The 14302-nt window shown below is 37.0% G+C and overlaps 2 protein-coding genes across 2 annotated transcripts; both read right to left on the bottom strand.

Annotated features, from left to right (window-relative positions):
- Positions 1-7279: 7279 nt before the first annotated feature.
- Positions 7280-7691, bottom strand: LOC133875133 (uncharacterized). The gene is made up of 2 exons (XM_062313150.1): positions 7630-7691; positions 7280-7552 (listed from the first exon to the last, which is right to left on the bottom strand). Exons 1-2 carry the CDS (start codon positions 7678-7680, stop codon positions 7280-7282), a joined length of 324 nt encoding a protein of 107 aa, XP_062169134.1. The 5' UTR covers positions 7681-7691.
- An 861-nt stretch (positions 7692-8552) lies between these two features.
- Positions 8553-10641, bottom strand: LOC133875134 (uncharacterized). The gene is made up of 2 exons (XM_062313151.1): positions 9058-10641; positions 8553-8948 (listed from the first exon to the last, which is right to left on the bottom strand). The coding sequence occupies exons 1-2, from the start codon at positions 10639-10641 to the stop codon at positions 8553-8555; spliced, it is 1980 nt and encodes a 659-aa protein (XP_062169135.1).
- Between the last annotated feature and the right edge of the window lie 3661 nt (positions 10642-14302).

The raw sequence follows: 14302 nt of genomic DNA on the forward strand, positions 1-14302 counted from the left end.
ATGAGGGTGGCCGTAAAAAAAAAAATGTAGCCATATGACGCAAATTTAATGGTGCCACATGTTGTTGATGTGAAAATTCGTTAGTTTTGGATGGAAAAATTAATGGAGGTATCATCTCCGTCTTTTCCCATAGCTAGCACTACTATCACTTATGAACAAAATAAAAACTGAAAAGAAAAAAAATAAAGCTGTTAAATCAAAGGGGCAAAAATGTATTTAACCAACAAAAAAAAAAAAGAAAAAAAGAAAAAAGCCCAAAGGACTCAAGGTTGATCTGGGCACCCTATAGTCAAAATTACCATTCTCAATTGAAATAGAATTCCCTCCATTTTGCCAGGGATCTTCTCCTTGGGCAGCCACGTGTGTCTGTGGACCATGCTCCGTCTTCTAGGTCGTGACTGATGGTATCCGGTGTTTCATGGCGGCCGCTTGCTACAATGGAGTTCTTAAGGATGGCGCATGGTCTACACGTGTTGTCTCTGGAGATGGCAGTCTCCTCTAACACTGGATCTGTGATTTTGTGTTTTCTATTTTGGTTTTTCGATGTTTTAGTGTGGTTTTTTGCAAGTCTGTCTGTTAAATTTTCAGATATTATTGGACTTTTAATGGATTGATAGCTAGATCAGCACTCTTACCTTTGTTGTGGCGCGTTATTGTTAAAGATGGGCTTATATGTTTGTTCCTGTAATATTTGGTATTTATAAGCAACCCCCAAGTCATAATTTTTTTTTTTGGCTTAGTGTGTATGGTTTTGTACCTCTATTCATTATATTTGCCTTCGAGCATTTGATATATCAATGAAGATCGGTTTTCCTGTTCAAATAAAAAAATAAACGTGTTAGACTAGATTTTATGGATAGAGTATCCCAATATTTTTTTTTTTAATAGGAGAAAAAGGTATGAGGGAGACGATTGGAGTGACTTCTCTATCTGGGTATGATCATAGTAGCACTTAATTATTTGCTGAAAATTAATGATAGGAAGGGCCTAGACGAATAGACCGTATGTGCTCCCTTAAGTCGGTTCAGCCATAGCTTAATTCAACCATACTTTACCTAGTCAGTAAAGTTAAAATAATCCAAAGCAGTTCCCATTACAAGATTCAATCTATGCCGAACCACTCACCCGCTTGGGAGTAAGCTAAGTACTAGCTACTTGACCACCACCTTTAGTGGTGTATCCCATTGGTTTATCTAAAATGGCTAAGCTTCTTTTTTTTTTTATTTTTTGCCCATGAGAGTTAGATCCAATGGTACTAGTTTGGTAAGTACTACGAGATCGATTGTTCGAGCCTATCTTGAAGAGGTTCTACATCATTAAAAATAAAAAATAAAAAAAGTTTTTATTTTAGCTAGTTGCTTTTCAAAAACATTATACATTCGCTTATCTATTATATTAAAATAATATTTATTGTGAATAGGAGAGAAAGAAAGGAAGCAAGAGAGAAATAAGTGATTAATGACCGATAAGGAATGAGAAAGAAAGTAATTAAAAATTTATTCATAGAGCTATACTGCTTTTCTAGATTTGTGTAAGCACGGTAGGTGAAATGTAAAATGCATTTGGTTTAAAAAAACTGGAAGAAAATTTTTTTAAGGGTTTGGTTAGCCATTTTACATATATTTTTAAACTGCATAAGCTATTGCGGATGATTTTGGTGTATATGTTGCCACAAAGTTTGGCTCGCCTCAAATGAAAATATCACTAGAAATCTCTTTATCAAAATAAAAGGTAAAAATTGTAAGATTGAGGAAAACTCTAATTATTTAAAATGGATAATTGCACCACTAGCCCGAGAGTTGGCCTAAACTACGAATCACTCCATGTTGTACAAAGGGTTCATGGGGATTCTTGTAGTAAACTACAATTACGAATCACTCTCTGAACCCGTTTTTCGTCCATCAAGTTAACAAAATCCGTTAGTTTGTCACGTCATATAAATAGTGAGACAACCTCTAAATATTCTATATGTTGTGCCTCACTTATTAAAAGAGAATTTAAATTTATGGGTATTAAATGATTAATATATATATATAAATTTTTTAATAAGTAAAATGCGTTGGGGTCTCGAATACAAATCGTGGCCAGGTCTGAATTGGGCTAAGATATACAAGTAATAGTAGAAGTCACTCTTTTGTTACTTTTGTGTCCCCCCAATAATGATGTGTCTTTTAAAATTACCGTTAAACTTGTGATTAATCATTATTAAATTTTAATCAAGTGATAATTTTAAAAATTACGTCATTTTTTGAGAGACAAAAATAATTTCTAAAATTACTGAACAAATACACTCGGCAGTCGGTCTCCACAATCTTTAGCTGAAAAAAAAAAAAGGAAAAGGAAAATAAAAAGAATTGATAAAAAAGAAAAAAGAGTTCAATGGTCAAGAAATCCTCTGGAGAGGCAATATTAAATTAAGAACAGGGTACAACAAGACTTGCTTGGCAAGGGTGCATTTACAGATTGGGCCATTTGCCTTTAAACCGAAGGGTTGTTACATAGCCCAATAGAAAGCCTAGAGTCTGTTTGGCCTCCAATTTCACAAGTTAAAAGCATTTTTAAAATAAATTGCAAAAAATATTCTGTTTACAATTGAATTTGAAAAAAATGACAGTTTTAAGTCGTGAACTAACGTTTTCAAATCCCAGGTAATTGATGCATTTTCAAAGGCCGAATAATAATTTTATCAAATGCTAATCACTTAATCAATACTTTAACAGTTTGTGCATCTAACGGTGTACATAAAATAATATTTTTTACTATAAAATAAATAATATTAATTCACTTAATCAATACTTTAACAGTTTGTGCATTTAACGGTGTATATAAAGTCAATATTTTTTACCATAAAATAAATACTATTAATTCAATTTGAAACGGAGAGGGTCGTTGACCATGAAAGTTAACTGGTGACAACTTTCTGGCAGGACTTTCAAATAGACTTTCTTGATGAATTGTTCTCTAAGTCTCTGACCTTTGTTTATTTCGTGCTGCAAGGAAGTTCATAAATGCCTTGTTCTAAGTGTAATTCAATTAATCTCTATCTCTTAATTTGTGTGTTTCCAAATTAAATATCTTAATTAATTCGGAGTTGACTTGAGAATGGAATTCAAATTTCTTGAATGTCTATCTCTAATTCTCTTGAACCTCATGATCATTCAATGACGAAGCAAAGACTTTTGTTTACATGAAACAAGATCAACAACTAATTACACAGACAATTTTATTATTAAGAAAGAGAAAAACCATTTATAATAAAATGGACTATCTGCTTAGAGCATTACTAGCAGCTTCCCTACATGAGTTCCCTTCCCTACATTTTAGGAAAATTTTTAAAAAAGTCATAAAAACTACACCACACCAGCTTCCCTTCCCTTTTCCATTCCCTGGGAAGTGAACAGTTCTTCCCAATGCATTGGGAAGCACCGTTCACCTCTCATTCAATATTATACTCATAAATTTTTTTTCTCTCTCCTCCCACAATCCTCGACAAGGGCTGCTGACTTGCTTCGTCTTCTTCCGTCTTCATCTTCTTCCATGAAAATTGTTCAACCCTGCCACAGACAAACGTAGATTGAAGCCTGTCCACACAGATCTTCACCGTAGGCTGGAGATCTTCCGGCGAAATGCTCTCAATTTATCTCCGTCGAGAAGCTCTCCCTCCGTTGAACACGGCTCGGCCGCCTCCAGCTCTAGCAACCCAGAGCTAGCCTCAGACAGAGGAGGATCCCCACCCGGAGCTCACCAAGGCAGGGACATCCGGTCACAACCAGCACTGCCGCCCCTGGAAGGACACTGGAAAAAGCTGAAGAAGAAGCTGAACCAGAAGCCTCCACCGAAACCATCCCAGACCCTGCCGAAATCAAATAAGCCTTGAAAGCCTGACCTGTGGAACTCCCGTAATCAACCGCAGCGGCCGTACTGGACAGAGTAGAAAAGCACGCCGGAAAAGGAGCAGACGAGAAGCCCAACGATTCCGGTGCCGAAAAACCCAACCTGAAAGTACAGAACCAATACCCACATCGGACGGCTTGGTGGATGGCTCAGCTGCGTGGAAGGCAGAGATGCGAGTGGGTTGGTGGTGGTTTCGGTGTGACAGAGTTTGGGTGAGAACGGAGAAGATGAGACAGGGAGAGAGAGAAGAAAAGAGATGAATAAAAAAAAAAAAGTAAAAAGTAAAAAATAATATTTTAAGGATATAGGGAAAAATTATGGAAAGCTGCTGTGGAGTATTTTTCGAGAGGGAAGCAAAAAGTAGTTTTGTTCCCTATATCTAGGGAAAATTGAGGGGAAGGGAAGAGAAGCTGCTAGGAATGCTCTTAGTAGCAATGAGCTGCTTAATTAGTGAGTCAGAAGGAAAAATGTTTTTTTTTTTTTTTAATAAATAAATTATAGCGGTGTTTGGTAAATGAATTAATTTTTAAAAAAATTGTACCATTAATCCATGTGGTTGACTTAAATTACAAATCACTCTATGTGGTATAAAAATAATTAATTGTAAAGTCCTTGTGATAGACGAAAATTACAAATTACTCATTGAAATCGTTTTCCGTCCACAAACTTAACAGAAATCGTTAGGTTGCCATGTTAGTCCAATAAAAACGGGACATGTGTCATTCTTAATAAAAAAAAAATTAATATATTAAAAATTAAAAACCTAACAATAAAAAAACTTCAAATTTTATTATTATTTTTTGGGGTAATTACCTTTTCCCCCCATGAACTACCGACCAGTGTCATTTTGCCCCCACGAACTACCCCTTCGACCAAAATAGAGCATCCAACTACCAATTTGACACCGTTTGCCCCCTTCCGCCAGTCAGACCCATTATGTCCGACGGTCAACTGCTCACGTGCATGTCAAGTGCCGTCTACCCCATTTTTATTCCGAAAATGCCCTCTGGTACAGTAGATTAAAGCTTATGAAAAGAAAAAAAGAAAAACAAAACAAAACAATTCAAACTAAGCAACAGAAGCTTCTTTCACGTCATTTTCTTTGGTGTTCCACTTCAACTTCAAAGCAGTAGCCCGCTGAAAGAGTCGACCTTGAAGAGCTTCAATGTCTTGTTCATGGAAGAGCGAAGCAACATCCGGAGAGCCCATCTGCCGGTGTGAAGTACCTGCACCTTTGAAGACTTCCTTTACCGATGAAAATTTCGGCCGCTTGTTCTACGGTTGTGTGAACTATGAGGTAAGATTTTTTTTTTAATGGATCTGTAAATAATGGGTAGTACCTCTTCTTCGTCTGCTTATTCTCTTATATTTTATAGATAATGGGTAATTTTTTTAGGGTTTGAAAGTTAGATCTTAGATTATTGTCTTAGGATTTTTTTTTATTTTTTTTTATTTTTTTTTGTTCCTTGGTTTCCTGTTTTTGGACAATGAGGTGTTTTTTTTTTGCCTGAACTGTTTTGGGGTTATTGTTTTCGGACAATGGGTAACTGAAGACAATGGGTCGTTTTTTCTTTCTTTTGCTCGAGTGGTTTTTGGTTAAATTATCCTGAAATGAGGTATTGGTTATTATTTAGTTGTGTTCGGACAATGATTGCATGATGAATACCTCTTAGATAATTCATGAAATCAGAGCATTAATATCTTTCTTCTCGTCATTTGCTGAGGACTTTAGCAATAATGACACCACTATTTGGCATTGTAAATAATTTCAGTAGCATTATGTTGTATTTGGTTTGGTTAAATGATAAGCAAATTGAAAGCACCACTTTTTGTGATATGCATGTACTGTATCTTAACAAATCGAAAGAGAAAAGGTCAGTGAGCTTAGTCATGTATGTTAGATTTCTATTTTTTTAATTTATAGATATGATCATGCTTAAATTCCAAAACAGCCAAATTAATATGTACATCATTTCTATATGTATCATAATTGCATTGTATGCTTGTTTCCACATTAATTACCCCTATAATATAATTATGTTAGTAAGTAAAGTGGTATCAATTCTTAATTATACTTGGCCTTCCATTGAACTTTTTTTAACGTTGAAAAACTAACTTTGTTTATGAGACCTCTAATTGAATAGGTTGGTCGGTCTTGCGGATTCTTCCAATGGAAAGATTCTGAAATGCGTGAACATGCTAGACGAGCATTGACTCGTGTGCAACACAGGCACGCTATGCTGAACAAGGAAGTTGTAGAATTGAAGGCCAAGCTAGAGATCGAAGCAATTCGATATGACATGCAAGTGAAAATTGCAAAGACAAATAGCCGAATTTTGGCATTTTCTTGGGTTTTTTTTGTTGTCTTCTTAGCTGTGTTTTGGGGCAACTTGTATGGTGTCAGTCAAGGACATATGTCCTACAAACGGCTACCTTGAAAAATTGTAATGACTAATATGTTTGTAATGATTAGTGTATTTGTAACTTTGAAACCTTGTAACTAGTGTATTGGTAAACTTCGTAATGTGTAGTGTACTTGTAATGTTTGTCTCCCTCTTTTCGAAAATGTAAAAAATGTGTATAATTTCCTGGCATGAAATTTGGTATCATCAAAATAGCTTTTTGACAACCCCAATTTGATTCATTATTCCTTGTACATATGCTAAAATACTGACCTATACTTCCAACATACGAAACTTGAACAAATAGTTTTCTGTACAACTTTGCATTTTGGCATCATCAACATAACATTTTGGCATTTTTGCATAATTTCAAATCAGAAAACATAGCATTGTTCCTGCATATTTTCCTTCAAACCTAAACAAGTTGTTTCCAACAACATCAAACCAACATAGTCCATATTTCCCACTACAACATCAAAAAATTGTTCCTATCAACAACAAACCAAATTGTTTCCAACTACACTGTTTTGGAACCTGAACAAATAGGTTCCAACATACAAATCAGAAAACATAGTATTGTTCCTGCATATTTTCCTTCAAACCTAAACAAGTTGTTTCCAACAACATCAAACCAACATAGTCCATATTTCCCACTACAACATCAAAAAATTGTTCCTATCAACAACAAACCAAATTGTTTCCAACTACACTGTTTTGGAACCTGAACAAATAGGTTCCAACATACAAATCAGAAAACATAGTATTGTTCCTGCATATTTTCCTTCAAACCTAAACAAGTTGTTTCCAACAACAACAAACCAACATAGTCCATATTTCCCACTACAACATCAAGAAATTGTTCCTATCAACAACAAACGAAACACAGTTTCCAACTACAAACCAACATAGTCGACTATCATATTTCCAACTACAAACCAACATAGTCGACTATCATATTTCCAACAACAGTTTATAAAAACACATCAAGGCTGCCATATTGGTTTTTTCCCTTTGTTTTTAGCTTCCATTCTTCGTATACCCTTCTCCACTGTTGGTACCACCACTCTTGCTGGCTTTCTTACTGGTTCTCGAATGACAACTCCGAGTGCCCTGGCCGGTTCCCGAGTGCATACTGCTGGTTGTGAATCATCACATGTTAGGTCAATAGTGGGTATCTCTTTGTTGGGATCGGGCTCCTTAAATGCTGCCATCAACCTACCAGACCTCCTAATAGGCCTTGCAGCAACAGATTTTGCCTGTGCAACACACTCTTATTAGTAATTCAAAGTCTATTTACATATAAAGTATAGGGTGGAAAGCTGTATTTACTTACAGCTGTGGAATTTGCTCTTTGTGATGCCCGAGTATGCATTGAGGGAGCCATTGTCTTACTCCTTTTCGTTGAAGTAGGCTACATATGTAACATCGTCATTAGAAATAACACATATATATTTGTAATAACAAATGTTACTGATACCTACATCAACAGTAGTAGGTGGAACTCTCTTTTTGGGCCGTGAAACAGGTTGTGCAGCTGTAGATGATTCCGTAGGCTGTGAATCATCAGCAATTGGGTGAGAAGGAATCTGCGACACAAAACAACCAAGGTTAGGAAAATTATTAACAAAGTTGGCAATTGTCTTTTGTTATAAAAAAATAAAAAGTGGTATTTAAGATATATGTACTTACATCATCTAAGTTCAACTCTGTTGCAGTGCTTGGAGTGGACTTCCTCTTCCTCCTAGGGCAAGTCCTAGCATTATGGCCAACTGTCCTGCACTTCGAGCATCTCATGCTTACACCACCCTTCCTCATGCAATGTGGGTTTCTTGGCTCATCTGGACCCCTTCTCCGGAGCTTCTTGGGCCGGCCTGGGGTAGCTCTAATAACGGGTGGGTGAACCTCATCTTGCCCGATTCTGACCCATTGGTCCTCACTTGACACTGGGTATATCATTGGGTCATAAGCCATTTTGTAATTCTCAACACTGTAATACGGATGCAGGTACTGTTCAGGTTTGGCAGAATGATATAAAATGGCTGAGATGGCATGTGGGCATGGAATGCCAGTCATATCCCACTGCCTGCACCCACAAACACGGTCCGTCAAGCTAACCACAAATGTACCATAACTGCACAACACTTCATAGATTCCATCCCCAGCATAAGTTGAAGTACACTCTGCAGCATCCTTTCCACATTGGTCTAACTTTGCCAATATCTTCGGGCACCATTCCCCGACATACTCCCTTATTCCTTACCTCTTCTTCTGGTATCGCCTCATCAACTTCTTCCTAATCATCTCCAGCATGGTAATGATTGGCTTGTCTCGGGCATGGATGATGTACGAGTTGAAGCACTCGCATAAGTTGTTCATGATCAAGTCGCACTTTGGAGTGGTGTCAAAGAAAGCCCTAGCCCAGGTACGAGGGTCAATCTTCTCCAAATAAGCATGGGCAGCTGGACTCAATTTCTTCAGCGCCTCCATTTCCCTTTGATACCCATAAAAATTATATGCAGCAGTTGCTTTCCACAACTTGTCTTTTAGCACCAATCCTTTGTGCCCATCACCCCTAAAGTTTGCATATAAGTGTCGGATACATATGCGATGCGGTGCACTTGGTAGGACCTCCTCGAAGCTTGGTATCAACCCCTAGGCAAAGAACAACAGAAGACAAATTAAAAATAAATAAAGAGAGATTTGAGTCAATGAAAGTAAATGCACAAGTGAAAATGTATGAAAAGACAATATTTTAATATACCTTCTGTCTGTCAGAAATGAATGTCCACCCAGTACAGCCATTTGGACCAAGGTCCCCCACTAGAGTCTCTAGAAACCAGGACCAACTATCCTTAGTTTCAGCTTCAACCACAGCCAGTGCAATCGGATAAATATTGTCGTTTGGATCTCTTCCCACAGCAACCAACAATTGCCCCCCGAAATGTCCCTTAAGGAAGCAGCCGTCAACACCTATCACGGGCCTACAAGCCCTTTTAAAACCCTCCTTGCATGTTGCCAAAGACATATACAACCTTTGAAAAGTAGGTGGGACGTCTAACGTAGGCCTTTCAACTTTCATCAACAATGTACTCCCTCTATTCATTTGTCTTACTGTTGCACAATAATCCCATAGCCGCTTGTACTGTTCCTTGTGCTTACCTTCTACCTGTTCTTTCGCCTTAACTCTGGCCCTGTACAGTTGTCTAGGAGTAACATCCACATTCCATTTCCTTTTTACATCATCAAAGAGAGCTGCAATTGGATAGTTTGGCTGTGTCCTAAATTTGTGGGTCATTCTGTCTGCAATCCATCTAGACGTTACAATCGAAGACTTGTAACATCGTGTACACTGGTGTTTAGGGTTCAGTGACTTAAGCATAAAAGTTCTCTCACCCGTAACCAGTGAACCATAAACTCTCCAAGGACAACCCTTGGGCCTACTCTTACAAACTCCAATAACCCGATCCCCATCATTTTTTGTGAACACAACATCCTTACCACTAAACAAATTGTATTCTCTCACAGCTTTCCTGAATTGAGCAGCAGATTCAAATGACATGCCAACATCCAAATGTGGGTCTTCCATGTCCACATCCTGAAACTGGGAAACCCTAGTAACACACTTAGGCCAACTACTCGCCTCATACTCCTCATCACTTTTAGGGGGAGTTACGAGGATATCACTTCTAGCTAAGTTAGAGGATACCTCATCCTCTTCCTCATCATCCAACATAGTAGCCGAACCACTTAAACCACCAACATCAGCTGCCTTTTCATGGCTACCCTCCCCATGACCACCATCCTCCTCATCAGTATCACCCTCATCATCAAAATGAGGACTATAATCATCATCACGTTTTGAACCACCAGCTTCTGGTTCATCAGCCCCATCCCATGCATCGTCATCGTCACTCATCAATGCATGCCAGTATGGATCATTTACAACCTTCAACCTCCTTTCCTCATTACCACTTTCCACAATATCTTCACCCTCACCCTCACCCTCATTTGCCCCTACTTCAGCACCAGCATATGCAAAAGACACCGTGTACAGTAATACAAGTGTATGGCCTAATAAGACATCGGCCATTCTGGAGACATCCTCATCAGATGTTAATAAAACCAACCCGTCATCTAATTCTCTTCCGGGTATTCGATAGTACACCAGGTCACCTGGTTCGTATCCAAATTTTCCAGCTACTCTTTCGATCTCAAAAAAAGACAAACAATCTAGGTCATACGACTCTTCATACAACCCTATTTGCCCTCTAACATAGGTGCATTTGTATCGCCGATCAAACCGGCCCCCGTAATGAACCCTAAAAATGACATCGTTGTTTGCCATTGTTCAAGTGATAGGACTGATTAACACTGCACATAAAACATACAAACACTGAATTGAGTTTTAAATTTTAAATTTTATTTCGAAAACTTAGAAGTTTATAGGTCATAAAATTTTTAACAAAGAGTTTCACGGTCACTTCCGAACAATGAAGTCAAACTACTTTGTTGATTAGTGACTTGAAATTATTCGGAAAATAGTACTTTCTCTAATGCCAAGTGAAGCCACAAGAACACACACACATACACTTCAGTGAAGGCAAATATTTGCATGTATGATCCTATATGCCTATGCCTAGTGCTTGTGTTGGATGAGCCTGAGGGGATTTGCGTTTACTTGGTTTTTCAAGGCATATGAGTCTTTGTCTTGTGTTTTCCTCAACTTACTGCATTTGGTACAAATAGAATGCTTATTATGTTTTTTTTGAATTTTCAGATTTTGAACAGTGTCGCTCCTTTAAAGAACTCTCTCTCTCTCTCTCTCTCTCTCTCTCTCTCTCTCTATCTATCTATCTATCTATCTATCTATCTATCTATCTATCTATCTATATATATATATATATTATTTGGTTTATGCTGAGGCTTGCTAATATCTTGATTGAAGTGTTACTTTGAAATATCGGCTTGATTTGATACTAGATGGGTGTATGTGGTCACAGGAAAAATAGTGCATTCTACCATTGAAGAATGCCGAGAAGCTTATTTGAACTGGATAAACATGGTAATGTTTTTCTGTTCAATTTAAATGCAGTTTTGATTTTGAAGTTCATGAGTGCTAGATTGTCCATTTAAGAATTTGCATATTTGTTGCTCTTTCAGGCACATGAATTGTTGAAGAAAAAGAACCTTGGTATGGGCTGTTGTAGATAGTTATATTTACAGTAGTTTCTCCAATGCATGAAATTTTATGCTTTGGCTGTTGTAGATGATCAATTATTTTAACCAACACTGAATTTGGTTTGGTTTTCTTTAGCCATTCCTCAGCATTCATTTATTTGTTGGTTGGCTTGTAGGGATGCTTTAGTCACTAAGCAGAAGATGGTTTTGATAATGCGATTTTAAAACTTTATGTTTTCTGGATGTTTTCTATTGATAAATTTTTTCTAAGAGAATTTGAAAATATAACGAGACTCTTGAGTATTGTGATGCACCCTAAGATGCGCTAAATCAAATATGTAATGTATGAAATACCAAAGTAAATTAAATGATAAATAAAGTATGATGATCGTTGCCCTGTCAAGATTGATAGGGCAGAGCCTATTTTCACATATTTTTATAACAGTATTTATTAATTCAATTAATTCGAAAGTATATATAAACCCTACATATGAAATTTTTTTACATTTTACATAAATTGTAATTTGTAGAGTCAAATGATTAATATCTTTAGTTATATTTCAATAATTCGGATGTACTAGAGGAAGTTCCCGGAGGTTTTCTGGTTTTGATATTTGATTCTGGTGTTTGTGGTTGCTGCAGTGTTTGTTTTCTGTTCTGTTGTTTTGGTTGTGTGTAGTAGCTTGTTGCTTTATTAGTTGTGTTTCGTTGAGGAGTAGTAGGCTGTGTTGTTTGGTATTTGGTATCCTAGCTAGGGGGTTTCTTTGTCCCTATGCAGGAGTGCTTCCAGTCTTCACTGGAGTGTTTGTTGGATGTTGAGATTGTGCTTTATAAAGTTTTTATTCATCGAAAAAAAAAACCCTAAACAATTTCAAAACACACACAACAAACAAATGGGGAACAAAGGGGACCACTTCAGGGGAAAATTGGTGAACTTTAACACACAAAGGGGAACAAAGTAACAAAGGGGACCACTTCCGAACAAAAAAAAAAAAAAAAGAACCACTGACCGACAAATGGCCGACCACTGCGGGACCACTTAGGGCAAAGAGGAAACCCTAAACAAATAAAACCAAATCCCAAGTAGCAAATCTATCGGGTACTACCAACAAATAACAACAAAAAGAAATCAACAATAACAAAGCAACAGGTCACTGATCAGAGACAATGAAAACAAACAAATTAAATAAAAAGTACTTACAATTCCGAAAATCTCCAACAAACAGAGTTACTTGTAGCAGATTGGTAGTTGTTATAGGCTGATTTTGATGTTCGAAGATTGCGTGAGGATTGAATGTTGTTCTAGGGTTTTCAGTGTTCAAAGTGAAGTGTGGTTTGAATCCGAAAATAGTGAAGTGTGCGGCGCAGATTAGGGTAGAATGAAACAAAATTCAAGGGCATTTGAGGTATTCCACGCTAAAAAGGGTATTCTCGCCTTTAATCGTACCGGAGGGCATTTTCGGAATAAAAATGGGGTAGACGGCACTTGACATGCACGTGAGCAGTTGACCGTCGGACATAACGGGTCTGACTGACGGAAGGGGGCAAACGGTGTCAAATTGGTAGTTGGATGCTCTATTTTGGTCGAAGGGGTAGTTCGTGGGGGCAAAATGACACTGGCCGGTAGTTCATGGGGGGAAAAGGTAATTACCTCTTATTTTTTTTAAAAAAAAAATAATTGAAGTTTTTATATCTTGAAATAATGCTGAAAATAAATGATCGAGCTGAAAATAAGAGCAAATAAGAACAACAAATAAGAAATAGGCAAAAAAAATGATCATATTATTTATATCTTGAGCTAAAAGTCAATAAATAATCGAGCTGCATCGTTGCTTGATTAGGGATTTGTTGAATTAATTATTATTTTTTTTGATTAATTAATGATTTGTAAGAATAAAGTTTCTAATTAAGCATCATGTTGGCATCGTGTTGACATCATGTATTCTTCCAAAAAAGTTAATTATCGGAGTAAGTACCCGCCCAATATTTTAATTAGGAAGACTTTTTAGTATAAGATGCATTATTTTTCATAAAAGTAAAGATAAGGAGTTTGAGTTGGAGTAGTTCTAGTTGATGGTTACTTTCAGAATTTTTATTACTAAACAATTTTTTTTCTTGGTTTACTTTCAGCCCTAAAACTCTCTCTACTGAGTTTTATTTTCAAAAATTTTTACTGATTTAACTATCAAACGCTCATCGATCGTACGTCTCGAGCTATCGTTATCTCGATAATTTTTTTTTTTCTTTTGTAGATACTGATAGTCCGCTTCGAGCATGCAAAAATTTGTATCTTAAAAATTAATTATATTATGAGATTAATATCTCATTAATGAAGTGCTAATTAATAAAAAAGAGAAGTGTCCAGAAAAAAAAAAAATAATAAAAAAAAATTCCTCCAAGATGGAGAGGATAAGCTAATCCCATTTAAGTAGCTTTTAAAATATAAATTGATAGCTACACGAAGACTATTGTCTGCAAAAGCGTGTAAAGTTTAGCCAATAAAAAATAAAAGAGTAAAGATCAGCTGCAATCAAGTCCAGTAAACCTGCCTAGAGTAGTAACAACTAATAACAAGTATAACAAGCATTGGGCCCTTGGGCCCGCTTCTGCAATTATTTCGTTCGTGATTGGATGGTGGTGTGAACGAACGTCAACGTCACCCCCCCACCCCCCCAACAGAAATTTGAAAATAAGAAAGCATTTGGGCACTCCGGTTTTCTCAGAGGAATACTACAACACCAACTACCAAGCCCACGGGACTCAAGGTTGATCTGGGCACCCTATAGTCAAAATTACCCTTCCCAACTGAAAATAGATTTCTCTCCATT

Source organism: Alnus glutinosa, chromosome 8 (genome assembly GCF_958979055.1).
Source record: "Alnus glutinosa chromosome 8, dhAlnGlut1.1, whole genome shotgun sequence".
Lineage (NCBI taxonomy): Eukaryota > Viridiplantae > Streptophyta > Magnoliopsida > Fagales > Betulaceae > Alnus > Alnus glutinosa.

Excerpts from the sequence above, each read along its gene's own strand:
- LOC133875133 (XM_062313150.1), bottom strand. The coding sequence starts at position 7,680 with ATGGCTCCCTCAATGCATACTCGGGCATCACAAAGAGCAAATTCCACA. Across the intron at positions 7,553-7,629 it reads AAAGAGCAAATTCCACAGCT|GCAAAATCTGTTGCTGCAAG; the intron begins GTAAGTAAATAC and ends TGTGTTGCACAG.
- LOC133875134 (XM_062313151.1), bottom strand. The coding sequence starts at position 10,641 with ATGGCAAACAACGATGTCATTTTTAGGGTTCATTACGGGGGCCGGTTT. Across the intron at positions 8,949-9,057 it reads TCATTTCTGACAGACAGAAG|GGGTTGATACCAAGCTTCGA; the intron begins GTATATTAAAAT and ends TTCTTTGCCTAG.